This window comes from Benincasa hispida, chromosome 6 (genome assembly GCF_009727055.1).
Source record: "Benincasa hispida cultivar B227 chromosome 6, ASM972705v1, whole genome shotgun sequence".
In the NCBI taxonomy this organism is placed as follows: Eukaryota; Viridiplantae; Streptophyta; class Magnoliopsida; order Cucurbitales; family Cucurbitaceae; genus Benincasa; species Benincasa hispida.
In genome coordinates this window covers 45,218,879-45,240,414 of record NC_052354.1, presented here as the reverse complement: position 1 = coordinate 45,240,414, position 21,536 = coordinate 45,218,879, and the positions used below count along the sequence as shown (strand labels likewise).

The 21,536-nt window shown below is 27.9% G+C and overlaps 1 protein-coding gene and 1 pseudogene across 1 annotated transcript; one reads left to right on the top strand and one right to left on the bottom strand.

Annotated features, from left to right (window-relative positions):
* Positions 1 to 7,143: 7,143 nt before the first annotated feature.
* LOC120080064 (transcription factor bHLH149) lies at positions 7,144 to 8,369 on the bottom strand. The gene is made up of 2 exons (XM_039034618.1): positions 8,170 to 8,369; positions 7,144 to 8,011 (listed from the first exon to the last, which is right to left on the bottom strand). Exon 2 carries the CDS (start codon positions 7,928 to 7,930, stop codon positions 7,340 to 7,342), a length of 591 nt encoding a protein of 196 aa, XP_038890546.1. The 5' UTR covers positions 7,931 to 8,011; positions 8,170 to 8,369; the 3' UTR covers positions 7,144 to 7,339.
* An 11,790-nt stretch (positions 8,370 to 20,159) lies between these two features.
* LOC120079258 lies at positions 20,160 to 21,292 on the top strand (annotated as a pseudogene).
* Positions 21,293 to 21,536: the final 244 nt, after the last annotated feature.

Genomic DNA, 21,536 nt, shown 5'->3' with positions numbered 1-21,536 from the left:
CGCCCTAATGAGCCAGCCGTAGGGAAAAATCGATTGGGACAAAAAACTAAAGCAATCTATCCATTTTTGGAGTTTGAATAAAGAGTCATGCAAATGTCATCCGTAGGGGGACACAAGTAAAGGTGCCTCAAGGCCAAGCATGAAAATTTACAATAAACTAATGAGAGAGAGAGAGACTGTGGGATGTGTTGACACACGTATCGCTCCCACTTACTATGAACACTCTCTCCATTCACCTTGGTATTGACCTATACAAATACCACTCATAGGGGGACACAAGCAAAGGTACCTCGATCTGAGTGTAGATCTCATGGTGTGAACTTTGAGGGAGAAAAGTGAAAAAGAAAAATGAAGTATCATGTACCCAATTTTCTTCCCACCTAGTGTTTTGCCTAGGGTTAAGTTAACTTAAAAAACACGACTACTAATTCTTACTAAGTGATAGTTTAAATTTACCCAAAAGTAACACTTATTTTGGATAGTTAAACAACTTCGATTAATGTTTATTAAACATTTTAATAAAGTCTAATAAACAATTGCATGCTTGTAGTAAATCTATCTAATTCACCTTTCCAGGTTAGTTTCCCGATAGATCTTGATAAAATACCCCAGCCTAGACAGAACTAGCCTTGATAAAAGATCCCTTATAGATAAGTTTGCTACAAATTTAATCTCTTGATTAAAATCAGTTTAATCCTATTAAATTGATTAAAAAATTATAATAATTTCTAATCTCATTATAATTTTTATGATTTTAGGTATGTATGAATCATATTTTAAAACTATTTTAAAAATGATTTGAACCTAAGTTTGCATGCAATTCTGAATTATTGATTTTAATTTCTGATTTCATTTAATTATAACAATTATAAAATAAATGAAACAAATTAAATCCATACATTGCATAGAATGACATACTTAATAAAACTATAACAATTATAAGATTATCTAAAGTAGTGTCATGCATCATGCAATTTCCATTTCATTACTAAACATACATAATACTAAAGTAATGAAATAATTAATAACATACATACTGTTGGGATGTATGCACTAAAGCCTCGTAATTTTATGTTAGTTGAATCGATGGTTGATTGATTTTATATTACTTGTGCAATAATCCATTAACCTAAGATCCAAGGTTATCTAATGTAACAAACATGTATGTGTAAACATACAAGTTGATCATGTTTAAGTGATAACCTCAATGATCTGTAATATATGGATAAGGTTAGGTGTCTTATCTTGGTAACACTATTGATACGACCCACTTTGTAGTTATTACAATTGTTGTAAAGTGCTACAAATGATTTGATCCTGATCATTCTCGTGGAGACATGTGAACAGGGGTATCTTATACAAATACAAAAGAGTTTGTATAAAGATCGGACCACGAAATGTTAAGTCTCTCTTTATAACACCGTTGCTAGAAGAGACTTATATTTCACCAAGATGACCATAGGTGACTTTACCTTAATCCTGAGTGAGTTGTGAACTCCTGTCTATGAGGGCGATCCTTTGATTTGTATAGGTGAGAGTGGTCAAATTCGTCGACTCAATAAGCCTACAATTTTCGGGCTAATTAGGGATTTGGAAACAAAACTACACAAGAAGGAATTCACTCTTTCCCTTTAGTTAGGATAAGAAGATAAATTGCTCCCTTAAGGGCTGATTCCGGGACTTGAACAATGAGGTTGCTCACCTTCTTCGTGCCCGAGAGTGGTTCGATCATAGTTGAACTATGACTAATTATTCATTAGAAGGATCAGTGGTACTTAAGGAGTTAGATGTAACTACATGGATAAAATGGTAATTTGACCCAAATATACTTACAAACGATTTGTAAGGGGTCAACACACTGTTGATTGGTTATATCCAATGAACACAGAAATAGATCTATAGTGTGAAGAACTCAACCAGCGGTCTTTAGTAATGTGACCAACAGTTAATGAATGTTGATTAATTTGATTAAAAGAGTTTAATAAATTAATCTCATATCATTGGAACTTCAATCTATAGGTCCATAAGATCCCCTCGTTAGCTCAATGAGGACTGATGGAAATTAAATTAACTGGTTTAGTTTTGAATTGTTCAAATTAATTTATATAGTTAAATAATGTATATTGATACATAATATAATATAATGTATATTGATACATATTTATGAGAGAAATAAATATTTGCATATGATTCAAATATTAAGTATATGAATATGATTCATATAAAAAAAACTATATGTTAAAATTTAATGTGAATATGATTCATATTAAATTTATGAGAGAAATAAATATTTGAATATGATTCAAATATTAATTATGTGAATATGATTCATATATAAACTATATGTTAAAATTAATTTGAATATGATTCATATTAAATTTATATAGTTTGATGATACGGGTCATTATTTGAATATGATTCAAATATTAAATTATATAAAATATATAGGTTATATGTTATATGAGATATAACATATAATTTAATATTTATATATATTAAGTTGGTTAATATATATATTTATTAAAAAAAAATCAAATTTTGATTCTTTCTGATTCTCCTACTCTCTGCATTTTTTTTTCTAGAAGAGTTTTGGGCACATTTTCTTTCTATCAATCATCTCCTTCTCCTTTCCCAAAATTGAGTGCAAGCCCACAACTCTACACGGTTCCTGTCCCTAAGAATAACGGGAAAGACCTCTTGGTGGTGTTTGTTCCTATTCGTTGAGTTTGTGAATGCCGAGTTCGTGAGATTGGGAGAAGACGACATTAGAGAGGAACATGAAGAATTTGTCTTCAACGGGTATGTGATTACTTAATATTTCATCTCTAATTGTATAGTAGAAGCATGCTTAATAGGATTTGTTTACCCTATGTTTCTATTCTTTAATTATTGTTCTGTAAAATCAAAATTGGGACTCGATTTCTTCCGCTGCGGGGAATTTCAATCCCTTCACATACATCCATACATTCAAACTATATATAAATGATGCATGAATATGTTATTAATACATGCAAGTATATATTATAACACTTATATTATATGATGCATGAACATGCTATAAAATTAAATCATGCAACTATATATTATATAATATTTATAGTATAAATGATGCATGAATAATGCATAACCTATGGTGGGTTTTTACTATATGGCATAGATTATGACATATATAAATAAAATTAAACCATACATCAAATGCATAATTTAAACAACAATTATTGGACCAGGATTGGACTCCTAAGTAATTAATTAAATTAATATAACCTTTATATTAATTTAATTAATGAAAAAACTAATTATTACAAAATAATAGTCAAACCGATTCAAAACAGGTGAACCGGGTCTTGAACTGCACGAACCAGACCGCCCAACACCTGAACTGTCCACGAACTACTCGAACCAACCGAACCGGATGTGAACCAGCTGAACCACGAACCGAACCGCGTGTGAACCAAAAAAACTTTTCGTCTTGGAGCGTTGCAACGTTGTGACCTAGCATTGCAACGCTACTGTACAGTAGCCACCGTACATATATGAAATCCTTCAATTCTTCTCCAATTTTTGGCCTCGTTTTCTCCAAAAAAACACCAGAAAACTTAGGAACGACTCAAGAAAAAAAAATTATAGAGTCCATAACATGAATTATGCCCAAAACAATAGGCTCTTACAAATCAAATTTGTAAAATAAAGTTGTAAATCTAAAAGGTCCAATCCCAAAACAGCCATAATTGTAAATCATTCATCTATATGAACAATATACAATGAAAACCCTTCAATTCTATAAAAACAATTCTGAAAAATTAAAATTGAGACCAAGAACCCTCGCTCTGATGCCAATTGAAGGAACCGTGAGGTCCACTACAGAAACGGGATTGATCCCAATTTTCAATTTTCACAAAATTAAAATTACAGAGAACAAAATATGCTTTTAAAGAAGGAAAAATTAGGGTTAAAAACAATTACTTACCATTTAAGTGAAACTCCTTCTCGATCCGGTCACGAACCTTCATCGAAAATCAAACCAAAACCAAAACCAAAATACCACCATAAAGTAAGACCTTTGTATTTTCTGTAGGGGATGAGAAGCACAGGAGGTGTGGGCTTTGTGTTCTTTTGAAAGAGAGAGTATTGAGAAGAGAATTTTTCAAAGGAGATTAAGCAGTAGAACTCACAGAGACTCTTTGTGTGAAGAAGGTGACTTAGATAGTAAAACTGATCTCCCACTAGCATGATTAATTGAGAGAAAAATGGGGAGGGAGTTACAATTCCCTCCTAAAAGTAATTTTCAAAAAATAATTTATTCTTAATAAAATATTATATATATGATAACCACCTTATCATATTATACATATATTGAACTATATGTTATATCAAATATCACACAGAACCTATAGTTTTTATATTGTATAAAATACAATATAACCTATAGTTTGAATTTCTCTCAATAATGCATGACATTTAATATAAATCACATTTATACTATATTTAATTATATGAATCTCATCCATATAATTAGCATTTGAATAACATTCAAATATTTAATTCATCTCAAAATAAACTTTATATTATAATGTAGCAAATATATTATATTAATTATATCATATATAATTAATTTAATTTCATTATATCGCATATAATTAATTCCTTCAATTAATTTGACCAATTCAAATTAATCCAAAATTAATTCTCAATAATCTCTATTGAGCTACAAGGGGATCTTATGAACCTATAGATTGAAGTTTCAATGGTACTTGAATAATAAATTAAACCCTTCTCGGACCAAGAGAGGGTGTGGTGTCATATTGTTCAAGCTTCAGAATCAACTCTTAAGGGAATAATTTATCTATTTACCCTGACATTAGAGAAATAGTGAATTCCGTCTTGTGTAGTTGTGTTTCCAACTCCCCAATAAAATGAATCCCCAAAATGGTAGGCTTATTGAGTTGACGACCAGACCACTTTTACCCATACAAATCAAAGGACCGCCTTCATAGACAATAGTTCATAACTCAATCAGGATTTAGGTCATGTCACTTATGGTCATCCTGGTGAAATGTAAGTCTCTATTATTAACGATGTTATATAATGAGACTATTCATTTCGTTGTTCGGTCTTATACAAACCATTTTGTATAGAACTCTCCTATTCACATGTCTCCACATGAATGATCAGGATCAGATAATTTGTAGCACTTTACAACAATTGTAACATTTATAAAGCGAGTCGTATTCGTAGTGTCACCAGGATAAGGTATCCAGTCTTATCCATCTACTACACACCATTTAGGTTATCACGTAAACATGATCCACTTATATGTCTCTACATACACGTTTAAGCTATAGAAGATAACATCGGATATTAGTTTATTGGTTTTGTGGGCTAATACTACTAAATAAAAAACCTCATATTTTATTAAATAAATAAATTATTTGTACATTACAATTACAAACTACAGGATGCAAAGATTTAGGGCATCAACCTCAACAGTCTGCTTACAGCCCATGTAGAGCGAATAATTGTCTTCAGGACAATGCTTATTAGAAGCGTGCCGCGACTACATTTTGAGTCTCTAAAGGTTTTGAGGTCATTTTAAGTCTTTGATTATTTTCATATCTAAACGCCTTTTTTCATCATTTGACTTACGTTTGATTTTGAATACTATACATTAAGTGTACTATTTCTAGTTGAGGTGTAATCAATTTGCTAGTATATTTAGGTCATATATTCCATTTTTCCCAACAAAAACCATTCTAAACGATGCCCAATTAAAGCATAGTCGGTGGATAAAATATCATTTCTATTCCAAAAATTGATAGTTTGATCCTTCACCTCTACGATTGTTAAACTTAACAAAAGTTGTCCTCATCGACCCTAGAAAATTTAATGTGTGTCATTTGACCAGTACCATAATCTTTCAATTTGATTGATCGGGTTTATGCAGATGAGTTTTTTTTAATAAATAATTTAGAGTTGGTTTCTTTATGTCATTAAAAGTTCTTTTTCTTTTCTAGTTTACTTCTAAAAATCTTATAAAATTGATATTGATGAATATTTTAAACGTACGAATTTCAAACCACAAACCTTATGGTTAATAACATTCTTGTATCTCAGTTTAATTATATTCGTTTTGACATATAATAAATGTTTTAAACATTCAAACTATTGTTATGTTTTGCAAAAAAAAAAAAAAACATTTGGTAATCACATTGTTTTTAAATAGATATTCATATGTGCAACAGGACGAAACAATAATATATAAAGACTAAACTACGAAATTAGTCCATCCATTTTTATACTTATGTATATTTAATTTCTCAATTTTAGTTATATTATTGAAATTTCTATACTGATTCTAATAAATACCTATTTTATTTTCAGGAAAATTTTCACAGAAAAATATCAAATTATTTGCAGAAGTAATAAAAAAAACACTGATAGACTTTTATCAGCATTTATAAGTGAACGTTTATAAGTGATAGACTTCGGACTTTTATCAGTCTCTATAAAAAAAGATTAAAATTTTATTATTTGTGTAAATAATTTCTCTTATTTTTTATTTTTGAAAACCCCCCTTGTTTTAACGCTATTATGTAACTTACTCATAAATATTTATCAAATTGAATATAGCTCATTAGCATATGAATGTGTTAGTATCCATAAAATAGATATATAGTTTGAATCCTCTTATTCTTTCTCCATTTATTTTTTTAATAAAAAATTAGAATAATTTATCTTTAAATCCAAATTGATCCATGGAACTAATAATATACAAAAATTTAGTGAGAAATTAAACTACTTAATTAAAAAAAAATTTAGAGCAATAACTTAAATTAATTAATTTTTCTTAAAAAAAAAAAAAAATAAACAGAGAAAGTTTCCTACAGAAAAATTGATCAACGTGAATTCTCTATGAAGAATCTCCACTCCATGTTGGTGGAAAATTTTGAGAAATGAGGATGGGAAAACTATTTTCGACTCCGTCCCATAGACATCTCTAATTAAAATGTAAGAAAAAAAAACTTATTAGGTACAAAATGTTTAAGCAACAAATAGATTACCTCAAAATTTCGAGGACTAAACTTATAATTTAAAATAAAATTTTAATATTTGTACCATAATTGTGTAATAGAGAGATGAAAAGTTTAAGCGATAAAACATAACGAATATCAAAATAAAGGGAAATTTAGAATCTAAATTTATAATTTAACATATACAATAAGATACATGGAAACAACAAAACAAATAAAAATATAACTGCCGGGAAAAAAAATCAATTGGAAAACAAAAATAAACCACGGCGGCGATTCCGATTTTCGAGTCTGTGGAACGATTATGAATCTCAAGAATCGTTCGAGATTCCGAGCAAATTGCTTTGAGTTCCGGCGAGGAGTTCGGCCAGCGCCGCCATGGCTTTTACCTGCATCTCTAAAGCCGATATGTAATCGGTCGCTTCTTCCAGAAGGTTCGGGAACGAGAGTTTCCGGCAACCAGGAACCAACCGGCCAAGAATTTTCACCTTCCTCTGCACCGCCGGCAACTTCCTAATCTTCTCATTCTTCGCCTCCGCCACGCGCGACGGTTTACAGCCGAGCAGTTTCTTCGTCCTCCGACGTCTAGCGAGCCTCTGGCGGAATCGACTCGCCAAAATCGCGCGACTCCATCGAGTCCTCCCCTTGGCTGTAGCGGCGAGTACGCAATCTGCAGTTTCGCGAACTAGCCGTCCGTTAATCGGAGATCTCGCATACGACGAGGACCGCCGCCGGCTGACTCGACGAAGCGCTTCCGCGAGCCTCGATGAGTAGATCTGTTGCTCGACTTCAGTTCTCCACCTCTGTTCTCTACCTTCCGCAGTAACATCGGAAACAATCTTCCGACGGTTATTCGGCTGTTCCAATAACCTTCTCGAGTTCTTCGACTCCTCCGCGTCCATGAAAAATATAAGAAACCGATTCAATTACAAATCTCTTATCTATTTCCGTGGATTCTCAACAGAAATTCATCACAATTAATTCTGCAAAACAAAGGAAGAAAAAGACATCAGTAACTTTCGAAGAACAACGACCACCAGACTACACAAGCTAGCGATTGAATGAACCTGTCAAACTCCAGAAGAATCAAGAACACAGGGAAAGAACATTTCAAATTTAGAGAGGAACGAGATGAATATACCTTGGAAAACGGAGAATGTTGTGAAGGATTTGGGAGAGAGATTGAAGTTTGTTTGAAATATGAATTTTTAGAGAGAGAGAAAGAGAGGGTTTAAAAGAATCACGGGAAATCACGCGTTCTGAGTCCTTCAAACACGTTTAATTGCTTCTCTTCTCCCTCCCTCTCTCTTTTCTTTCCCATTTCTTCCCATTTATATACATCTTCCATAATTTGNCATTTTAGTCTGTATACTTTATTTTGTTCGATATACATGTAAAATGACTTTTGAGATTTATAGAAAATTATTTTAGCACCTAATTCTAGAATTTTTTTAGCAGAGCTAACTTATTTGCCACTCTAATTATCCAAAATACAAGCTATCTCATCTCTATGTTTAAGAGTTAACAGGGCCAAAATAGATATTCTTTAAAAGTTTATGGACTAGAATAAATACTTTGAAAGTTTAATGACCAAAATAAAATAAGAATAAAAGTTTAGGGACCAAAATAAAATTTAAACTTTTTTTTTTCCTTTTTTTAGTTCGTATAGATTCGAATATGTGACTCTTCTAAAAGTTTAAAGACCAAAATAAAATAAGAATAAAAGTTTAGGGACCAAAATATGATTTAAACTTTTTTTTTCCCCCTTTTTTTAGTTCAACCTAATGTTCATGTAAATTCGAATATCTGACTTCTTGGTCGGGAACATATGTTTTAGCTTATTGAGCTATTTGACTTCTTGATCAATGACACAGTTTTCTAATTCATTGGAAACTATTTGATTTTTAAAAATTAAGTTTATAAACATTACTCTTGCTTATAAGTTTCTATATTTTGTTTTCTACTTTCTATTAATGTTTTCAATAACCGTAATTTACAACAAATTTTTTTTTTTTTTAAGAATTTAAATAGGAATTTAAGTATTTCTTCAACAAAGATGAAAACTATAATCGAAAAATTAGGAAGAAGGAAGCATAAATTTCAAAAACTTGAAAATTAAATCTAGAACTTTGTTTTTGGTGCAATAGTTTATAAAAATAGCAATTCAATCCATGAACTTTATTTTGAAACAATTTAGTTATTTTATTTTCAAATTTGTAACCATTTTAACTCTTATACTTTTAAATTTATAACCATTTAGTCTCTACTAGAAATATTTATTGATATTAAGTGTTAATTTTTATTTCGTAAAAACTTTGCTTCATTGTAGTTTATACACATTTAGTCCTCTGATAAGTTTGTTAATTTACATTTGTAATTTTCTTTTTTTAAAAAATCTTAATAATCTTTCACTACATGAGTTAAATCGTTACAAATTTTAAAATATAATAGTGGTTAAATTTTTACATATAAAAATTTGTAAAGTAAATTTTTTTTAAATTGTTACAAATTGAGATGCATGGAATACAAAGGGGACGTTTGGGGCGTTGAGTCGGTTATTACCGTTAGTGAATAGTGATTATTATAGTGGAAAGGTTATAACAGTTATAATATTTAGTATTTGGGGTGTAGATTATTTTAATTTTTGTTATAATAGTTTATGTTTAGGGTGTAAACTATTTTTGTTTGGATAAAAAATAGTAAATACAGGATGAGTGTAAATAGTAAATACTATAACAATTTTTTTAAAAATAGTATTTATTATACTTAATTGTAGATTATAAATAGTTGAATAGACCACTATTATATTTATCGCCCCAAACATGGAGAAAGCTATAAAATAACTCATTCCATCGAATTCTAGTTGGTGTCCCAAATTGTCGCAAAGTATTTTTTGACCATCTATTTTCTGCTTTCAAATTTGTCCCATTTTAATATATAGCCTTATAAATGTTTATAGTGGTCCATAAAAATTTAAAATTTCCCTATTTTGGTGAATTACTTTGTAGAACATATATTTTATTTCAACTTTTATATAAAAGAATCATTTTAATTATAACTATATTATTTTTCAATCTATGTCACTGCTTAATTAGTCTCTAATCCTTTTTGTTTTCCTTTTTCATATTTGTTTTTGTTTTCTAAACCTAATTAATACATTGCTCATATTATCGAAGGCATGCCATTAATTTGTTATAAACATAATAAATAATAAGAGTCAAGATGCTTATTTTATTTTTATTTTTTAAAAAATTCACAGACTAAAATATACATTTTAAAAGTTGAGAGAGTATATGTATTTTAAAATATACATTTTAAACGATGTAACATTAAAGGAGTATATTAACTAGATAAAATAAATGTGAGAATGTATAAGTTTGTTTTTTCTTCTTTCCAATGGTAACTAATATTCCATGTCAACATTTAATTAACAAAAAAGTCAATCCGAGCATAGCTAGATAAATAAGAAACACTTAACCATTTTAAAGATGGTTGGTTCAATCTTTCCCCTATAATTGTCGAACTAGAAATAACAATAACAATGATAAAAAGATGAGACTTGTTAGAATTAAAGATACAATTCTTTATTTACTAAAGATATGGTTCAATAAAACACTATTTCTAACCTTTCTTTAGAAAATTATATATATATATATATATATAAAATGCGGTATCACTAATTAAATAAAGTTCAAATAACGAGAAATTGTCCGAAATAAATTAAAAAGTTTGAAATAGACTTTCGTAGTCTTCTCGTCTAAGATTGACCATGAAGATTTGAATAAAAAATTGACCATGGAGCTTTGAATAAAAAATCAACTTTTTTCATCTTATATCGAAACTATTGATTTTTTTGGACTTTCTCGATTCAATCTCAACCAAGACGAAGATTGAGATCTCCCAAATCTTACTTAATCTTTCCTAAAATTTTAAAATCACACTCCAATCATCTCGATATCCATTTGAAAAATCAATTTGGATAATTGTTAAATCTATTTTAAAGTTGAAACAAAAATTTGAAAGAACTACGTAGAATATGGTTTTCATCCCGGAGAAAATCTAAAAGAATTGGTAATTTGAATATAAGATGAAAATTTTATTTTATTTATTCAAATCTCAAGGTAAATATGAGTTAGGAAGGATTGAGAAAAACTATTTCAACGAATTTTTTGAAAAGTACTAATTGTGACCTATGAAAATATTTGAAGAATTATTTCTGATCATTTCAATATATAATTTAATTTTTATTTTATTTTATTTTGAACATATTGTATATAAATGTACCCTATATGGCTAGTTTCAATTTCCCTTTCTCTTTATATAGCTAGTTTCAATTTCTCTCTCTTTATCAAATGATATGAGAGATTCTTGAGTTTTACTTTTTCTTTTTGAGAGATTAGATACATTACTACCCATGTGATGTTATATTTCTTTCTATTATTTTATTTCTACTTCATTAGATAAATAATAAATATGAAACACTATTAATGCATTAAATATCAATATATAAAAGACATTCCCTTTCTTAAAGTTAACATTATTGTTTTATTTTGAAGGCTTGAATCCTATTTTTATGTTTATGTTTATGTTTATTTTTATTTGTAAGCTTTTAGAATATTATATTTTAATATATTTAAATTTTGCATAAAAAACCATTTTATGTCCTTGTATTTTAATAAATTATTTTAAAATGTTTGTCTTGAGGTTTGTTTTTATCGTTTATTTGACTTGTATAATGACTAAACAAATATTTAAAACCATATGTGTTAGTAAGTCGGGTATCAAATTTTAAAAACTTTATTTATTCCGTCATCAATCAATAATTAATAGTAATGAACCTAAATTATAATAAGAAAAATAAGAAAAATATTGGAATGCTTCTCACGATTCTTCGAATGCTCGATAATAAGTATATATATATCTAAAAATTAATTAAAGAACTAAAATATAAATTAAATTTAAACTTATTTTAAAATTATTTTTCTCTATATATATTTTGTGACTTTGAAAGTGGTGATTTGTTGAATGCTTTTCTTAATCTTTGACCAAATCAACAAGCAAACAACTTTATTTTAGTATATAATATATTCATGAACTAATAAAATTCTGTCTGAAAGAAGTATATTATTTTGTGAATAAAACTTAAATTTATATATTGAAATATCAAGAATATGTTCATATGGATTAAAAAAAAGGATTAAAAAAGTTATTAAATAAAAAAAAAAGATTTCGCGACACAATTTCTTAATAACATCAATACTACTAAGTTAACTAATTAGTCTACAAAAATGGCTAATCAACCTTTTTCTACTCTCTAATTATATTTATATTGACTTTAATTAGATTCTATTTGATTTTAGACAAAAATTGGTGTAGCTCGTTACATCAACTTAAAAGATGTTTAAAAAAAATTAGAAATTCAAACAAACAAACATGGTAAAGCTTAATACAAATTAATCAATGAAAAGTTATCATTTTCATTAGATTTTTTTATAAGGTGACTTTGAAATTCTAAATCAATCTATATTCGATTCGATTTTGTAGGTTTGTTCAAACATATGAATCTTAAAGATTAAGAAAATTGAGAAAAAGAAATAAATGAGAAGATTATTAATGATAATATATCATAGAGAAAACAAGTAATTAGGTGGGAGAAGAATATATAATGTTGGTTGCTATAAAGTTTTAAAAACAATATAGTTGGGAAGAGAAGCCAACAAAAACAACAACAATTATTATTACAAGCAAAAAACATGCACAACCTCACTTTGTCTCCATGTCTTGTCTTCAAAGCCAGGCAAATTCCATCTTTTGTTTAAAAAATTGTTCTTTATTTCTTTCTTTAATCATTAATATGGATCATATTTATACATATTTAATTTTATGATTAAATTATCCATTGGATTCTTTAATTTATTTTATTGTCCAGTCAAATATATACTTATAGCTATGGTTCATTATATGAATATGTGACACATTTTTATCTATTGTGATAATAAATTGAAGTTTTTTTTAGTACAATTTAGGATAGAAGAATTCAAACCATAAACCTCGTGGTTGCACACTCGGATATCAATTGGGATATATTTGGTTTGACAACTATACTTGAAATTTAAAATTAGAAATGGATGAATTTTCAAGTGAAGCAAAACACGATTTTAAAGATGATTTTATAAAGGTTAATTAAACTATGGACACTAAATTAAAAAAAATTTAAACCTTATGATCAACTAAAATGAAACTAATCTGGAATTATATATACCAAATTAGGTATAACTAAGCCATTTTATTCTTTTTTTAAGCTAAATATGTTTTAGTCATAATGTAATGTTGGTGTATTTTTGTATTCTCAAAGATAACTTTTACATTTATTTTTTTTTTTCATTCTGCCTTGTATTTATGTCAAATCATTATGTAAATTTATCATTAATCAAGGTTAACATTCCACCCACAATGAAAAAGCAAAATGGGAACTTTTCAAATAATAAAATTCGTCATATTTTCGTACCACCCACTTAATTACTCAATCATAAGTTGTGGTATGGTAAATTTTTATTTAAAAAAAGAAACATGTATCTTATATATTTTGTCTCTTTATAAGGGAAGGAAATGCAAAAAGATAGATGCAATTCAAGTATTAGTTTGAGAAGTATATGAAAAAAAAAACCGGCCTAACATTATGATGGAGACTAAATTGAAAGAGAAAAATTTAAGTGGGGTATGAGCTACACCTATGTTTGTGTATATTAGAATTAAAAAAAAAGATATATTATTTATTTTTTTGAAAAAAAAGAAGAAGAAGAAGAAAAAAAAAAAAAAAAAAAAAGAGGGTTGGGTAGAGTTGAGATTATTATAATGGAGAAATAGGATGTGTTGGGAAGCACTAATTGGGTGTGTGGGTGTGAAGAGAAAATTGTTTTGATGCAAGGCAATGATTAGTGGTGATGTTAGAAAATAGAAATAGGGGAAAGAGAAGCATGTGGTTGTTTTTGTTTTCATGCTACTTTCAATCATGTGCCTCTATTCTTTATTTCTCTTTTGGATTCTTGCTTTCTTTTTGGGATGTGCCTCTCTCCCTCTCTCTTTCTTTTATTTTTTAAGCCTTGGACTATTATTTGTTTTCTTTCTTAGATGTGGCAACCTTTCATCCACATTAATTGCTTCCCAATAATCCCTCTACTTTCCAACATCCCACAACCTACCTACCTTCCATCTTTAGGGACCTAAATAATATACATTTTAGTTTAAATATCACTTTAATTTCTTTACCAAACTCTTCCCACCGTTGAGCTCGTTATTATAATAGTATGTGTTCAAGGTAACACTAAACACTGTAACAAAGATAAATAAAGAAATCCAATAGAAAATTGTAGGTTATAAATAATGGATTAGCTATAATAATGCCCAAACACCCCACCTTACTTTCAATTGTCCCAATTTAGTTCTCAATGCTTGTTTATGGTTGATTTGTAATTTTTTGTTTTGCTATCTATAGCATTTTCACTATTTTTTTTTAAAAAAAATATTTATATATTTTATTATCTTGCATAAATAATATTATTACTATTTAATCAATTTGGATGAAAATTGATTTTTAAGTAACTAAATTTAAAATTAATTGAAAGTATAAGGATTAGCTTCAAAGTATGAAGATCATAATGATATTTAAACCATAAACTTTTTAAGATGTAGGTGGTAATTAATAAAATCTATATCAAATTGGTTTACACTTTATTTTTTCTAATAATTTTGTTTAGGCCCTTAAAATGCCATTTCAAATAAGTTTTTAATTATGGTTAAATACAAATTCAGTTTGCATGTCTAATAAATCTTTAAATTTTTAACTTTTGTCCGACAAGTCTTTAAAATTTAAAATTTGCATCTAATATATGTCCTAAACTTATTCTATAATTTTTTATTTTAAAAAAAAATTAAAAAATTCATAGATCTACCAAATATAAAGTTAAAAGTTTAGGATTCTATAAGCCATACGATTGGATTTTGTATTTAATATTCCAATTAACTTTTAAAAGTGTTGAATGTATCACAAAACTATAGATGGCGTTTGGATTGAGGGAATTGGGATGAGAATAATGGTGGGAATGAGTAAGAAATATACATTCGCTTGCTTGGTACAAGTTTTGAAGTTTTAGGCATGAGAATAAGTTACTCCCATGCACTCCTTATACCATTCAAAAGTGTGAGTTTTCTTGATGTCCACACTCTCTCCCTTTTAATACATTAATTTATTCTTTTATTTTATATTACTAAAATTAATTAATATATGAATATTAAATTTAAAATATAAATTTGAATTTAACTACTCTAGATTCATAAATAAATAAATTAATTATATAATAAACGATGCATTAATACGATTAATTCATTAATAAATTATATATGTAGTTAATTAATTATCATTAATTTATCATTGATTAGTTATAATTCATTATTTTTTAATCATAAAATTTTATATTTATTTTTTAAACTGATTTTGATTGTTTTATTAATTAATACATCATATTTATATAAATTCATCAAATTATATAATCAAGTAACTTTAATTATAAATTAATCACTTTACAAATATTTATAATTAATATTATTATTTGATACTTAAATAATTAAGTTTGTTCAAAAACTTTGAATTGAATTTATTGTTTATCAATTAATTTGTCAAAATTTCATAGAGGTGTCCATGATTAATTTTATAAATAAAATACAAAACTAATTTATTACCATACAATTTTGATAACATTCTCATGTACGACCAAACACAGTCATCCTTGATTCCCACCAATCATATTCTCAGGTATACTTAATTCCTGGACATCTTTAAAATCTTATACCAAATGATCCTTTAGACGTAAAATTAAAAGTTTAGGTACATATTAGATACAAAATTAAAAGTTGAATGAATGACGTAATAAACAAAACTACAAATCTAGGAACCTTTAGACATAAACTTTAAAAGCTCAAGGGCCAAATTTGTAATTTAATTTTTATTATTTATGGCAATGTTTCAACCATATACATGATAGTGTGTTTACTTTTGCACATATAGGGACAAAGCTAGCAAAGAAAGAAGAGGGAGGGGGCAATTGGCTCTCCTATTAGGTTATCTTAGATTAAAGACTTTAAAGTTTTTTCATTTCAAATCTCCCTCTCTAAATTTGCAAACATTTGTCCTTCTTTGTGAAAGATTCTAGTTTTGATCCACTTACACATTGTTCTAAAGGAAAATATAGATTTATTTATTTATTTATTGAACTAATAAAACAAAGAAGGAAATGGGTATGAAAGCATGAGATGATGAGAGCTTTTTTATATACATAAATAATAAGATAATGACATGACAATGGGCTTGCCTACCTTCTTGGAGGCATTCTTCTATTTCTTGCTTTATTTTGCCACTAAGTCCTCTCACACCACCCCCCATCAAAATATGCTAATCTTCATTCACAAAAATTTGTTATATTGTAATACCCTTTTTCTCTTTTATATAGGTATGATGATTTGAGCCTCTTACTAATGTAAAGAATTTAAATTGACAAATATTTTTTTTTTTTGTTAAATTATAATAAATATCTTTGAACTTTGCTATTTGTTTAAAGGTTTAAGTTCTATTTTGGTCATTAAACTTTGAATCTTATTTAGGGTCTAGAATAAGCATTTTTTTTAAAAAAAAAATTTAGGGTCTAGAATAGACATTTTTAAAAGTTTAGGGACCAAAATAGAACTACTTCTAAAGTTTAGGGACCAAATAGGATTTAAATCTTATTTAAAAAGTACACATATACTTTCAAAAGTTGCAATATTACCTCTCAATTTTCATAAAAATGTTTTGAATTACCCTTAGAATAGAAATCATTCATAATTTCGAACAAAATCGAGACTTGCAACTGTGTGACGATAACCTAAAACAATGTAGTGATTTAAATTTTCATTCTAGGTCATTGTCACACCATTTCGTATCTCAATTTCCATCTAAAATTCTAAAGAATTTCTACTTCAATAATATTTTTGAAATGTTTATAAAAGTTTAAGGACAGTACTGCAATTTTTAAAAGTATAGTGATAATTTCAAAACAAATGATAAAATTAAAAGGACAAATTTTTTAAACATAATTTAACCATATTTTTAGATATGGTAAATAAAGTAATTAAACTTTCCATTTCTAGCATGTTGCATATACTTTGCAGCTAAATAAAATATATTTCTTTTATCTAACTAATTCAAACAATATATGTTCTCAATAGAACCTAAACACCCATCAACTTGATATTTCTTTTTAGAAAAATCCATAAAAAATTTGAGATATCATAAAGAGTTCACCACATACATTATTTTTTTTACACATAGAAGGTGTTATCTAACTAGTTATATATTAAGTTTATTTATAATTTTTTAATGTATTTACTAAATTTTACTCAACTTATAATGATTTTTTTTTTTAAAAGTCAAAACTCATTTGGATATATTACAAATTCTCAATTAAATTCATATGACCACTTTTCAACTACTTTTCTTTATTTTTTAATTTATTTTTTTTAAATATCCCCCAAAATAGGGCCAAACAAAATGTGTTCACCCCACTAAACTAAAATAATTTGAAGTTTTTGATACCCATCTTTATGCTTTATTACATGTTCTCACTAATCATCATTTGTTTTTTTTTCCTTTTTTTTCCTAATAAATTCTTTTCCTTCAATTACATATTCAAAATATCCAATCTTTTGGATAATAATTGGTGCATCTCGAGCATCATTCATCTTTGTGTATCTCTTTTCACCATTCATATAAAAAAATATTAAAATATTTCAAAAAAAAAAAAAAAAGAAAGAAAAAGCAAAATTTACCACATGACAAATTATAATTGGACAATTTGATAGGATGCACAAAAATAGGTGATACTCGAGATACACTTAAATATTTTTTCAATCTTATTGCAAAAGGGAGGGAGAGAGATAAAAGATAAGGTATGTCCATTCATATTATTATTATTATTATTTTTTTTTTTGAAATTCATCTGTTAATTTTAATGATTGTTCAAACAAAGATATTATTTTATACTATGTTTTTTTCCCTGTCCACCATAGCTTTTGTGTATTTGCTCTTATCTTATATAATTTTAATGTTAATTCTTTTCTTCAACTTGCAAGCAACCAATAAAACTTAGACAGCTCTCTTAGTTTATAATATATGTTTCTATAAAAGCTATTAAAATCAGACAACTTTAGTTTATTGGTTAAATATTTGAACTTTAATTTTTTTTTCTTTCCAAATGATTAGTTGGGAGAAGAGAGTTTTTTAATCTCGCCACTTATACATCAGATTTCCTTTTAGTTCTTATGGATAATTGCAATTAATTATTAATGATAATGATAATATAAAAATTTTAATATGTATTACTTTGGAATCTTGGTTTCAACAATGATCTCAATCATTATATAGGTAAAAATTAATGGATAAAATTTGAGGTTGTATCACTTAAAACTTAGAATTAATAAAGGTATAAACTAAAATTTTGAATTTTGAACTAATTGAAATATTCTAGTTTAAAATTGTTAATATAATTGATGATCTTACATTGACTACTCCTTAAAAAAAGAAAAAAAAATTGGAGCACAAAAAATACATTTCGAATATGATCAATCATAATCATGTGTATGAACTCTCTACAAATGGTGGTACTTCTTTGGCATCAAGTTTATTTATATACAATTTGTGCAATTAATTAATACATTTTATTGCTTGTTTAAACCATTATGTTTTTTTTTTTTGTTTTTGTTTTTGTTTTTTTTTTAAATTTTGGCCCTGGAAGAAATTTAGTCCTTATTTGATAATTTATTCTGGTTTTATTAGTCTTTCAAAATAGTATTTGTTTACTTACAAATTTGTTGTCATGATTTTCATCATTTCTAACCGAACATTTGAATTCTGAGCGAAATTTAAAAAGTGATTACAATTTTTTTTAAATCACTTATATTTTTATTTTTTTTTCTAAAATTTGGCTTAGTCTTTAAAAATTTTCCTAAAAAGTAGATAGCAACACAAAGAAATCAATAGGTAGAAATAGTGTTTATAAGCTTAATATTCAATGAAAAAAAAATCAAATGATTATCTAACTAGATCCAAATATATATGCTTTTGTTTTTTTAACAGCACAAAACAGAAAAACCAAAAACTTAAAAGAAAATGGTTGTCCGAAATCTTTGAATTTTAGTTTTTAACGGTTCAGTCCTCGTACTTCAAAATTTGTAATAATATTTCGTCATTAAACTCTAATGTATAACAATTTAATCTCTATACTTTAAAATTTGTAACAATTTGAGCCTTATAATTAAAAATCTCATCAAAATTAAATATTGATTGCCATTCTTGGGAAATATTTAGTGGGAGAAAGAGAATGAACTTGAGATTTTTTCTATATAATGACTAGTCTTTATAGTTTATAAACACATTTAGTTTCTAATCTTTTTATTAATTTATATATATGCGCAAAATTTCATTAAATCTTTAAAACACTTTTCACAAATGGTTATAGACTAAACTTTCACGTACTAAGTAAATTGTTTCAAATTTAAAAATGTAAAGTATTAAATCGTTACAAATTAAATATAAAAAAATTAAAGGGTCATTGATAACAAATTGGTTTTTTATTTTTGATTTTCAATTGTTTTTTTTAATGTCACTTTGATATCTATAATCGAGTCTTCTATTTTTTCAAATTTAAAATGTTAGACATATTTAAATAATAATATGTTTAATTAAAGTATGGGCTATGTATGTGGATTAATAATTTATATTATTTTATTAGATTGGGCCATGTGATCTAATTAATTAAGACCCTAGATTAGTATGAACTTAATAGAAAACACTATCTTTCTTGAATTCCATCAAGAGAGAGATCCCACTAAGGGCATTCGGAATTTTGGTTGAGGAAGACCATAGTCATCCATCATTATCTTGAAGCTATCATCAATTTTACAATGGAACTCGGTATGTTATTTTTGACAATTTGACATGAATGATTCTAGGGTTTATCTATTCAATATAGGTATAAAGAATTTATGCTAACATAAAAATTTTAATAAATTTAAAATGAAAAGTCAATGTTTTTTTGAACAATGAGCCTCCGCCCCATTTGCAACCCACGGGCTATACTACCAAGTTTTGAGATTGACAAATGTGACGAATCTGAAAATCTTGCTGACTTCTCAAGAGCAGCATTTCCTCCACCACAGATTGTATTGGTGTTAACACTTCTTCCTTAGTGTTTAATAAATACACCGCAATCACATTATCTGACTCACCACCAAAGGCCACTGCATTGTCGAGCTCATCACATCTAAACCGGCCGCAATCGCCTGAACCTCAACAAATAATACATCAAACAAACCTCCAGCAACCTTCCCACCCACTGCTATAAGCTCACCTGTATAATCTCGAAGTACCCAACCAAAACCGCCATTGCATTCCTTTGCATCCCAAGAAGCATCATAAAAAAAGCCATCCACCCATCCGAGAAGCAAACCCACACATCTCGTTTGTTGTTAGCTACCACTTCCCTTGTCACCAAGTCTCGCCAACCCACATTCCTTTGTGTCTCCTTACTAGCCACACTCCAATACTCTGAGAGGAGCATTTGGATCGAATCAAATAGGGTCGTTATGCATGAAGATAATCAATTCGATCGTTGTGGTCAGACTCTATTATGGATTTCTGACTATATTCTCCATAGGGCCCTCTTATCTCTTCCTTCTTTGAGCTCGGGTTATGGAAGAAGGAACCGAGAAGAAAGTATCAACAACAACATGTTTTATTACGGGACAACTCATGATGTTCATATCGATCTATTATGCGTCTCTGCATCTAGCATTGGGTAGACCTCATACAATAACTGTCCTAGCTCTACCGTATCTTTTGTTTCATTTCTTCTAGAACAATTACAAATACTTTTTTGATTATGGATCTACTACCAGAAACTCAATGTGTAATCTTAGCATTCAATGTATATTCTTGAATAATCTCATTTTTCAATTATTCAACCATTTCATTTTACTAAGTTCAATGTTAGTCAGATTAGTCAACATTTCTATGTTCGATGCAACAACAAGATGTTATTTGTAACAAGTAGTTTTGTTGGTTGGTTAATTGGTCACATTTTATTCATGAAATGGGTTGGATTGATATTGTCTGGATACAACAAAATAATTCTATTAGATCTAATTTACTTGTCAATGTACTATCATCCCCTTGAAACACAACACAATTACACGCCTCCCCAAATGTGCCACAACACCACTAAGAATGTCACCACCTGATCCTTTATGCCATGCTCTCGAATCCATCCAAAATATCCAACAATGATCACTAGTTCCTGCCACATAAACGAGCACTATTACAAAAATAATGTTTATGGACGTTTTTTCAACGTCAAGTGTCACTATTCTAGAAGTTTTTAAAAATGCCAAGGAATCCGTGTCAAGAATGTAGATGTTCCA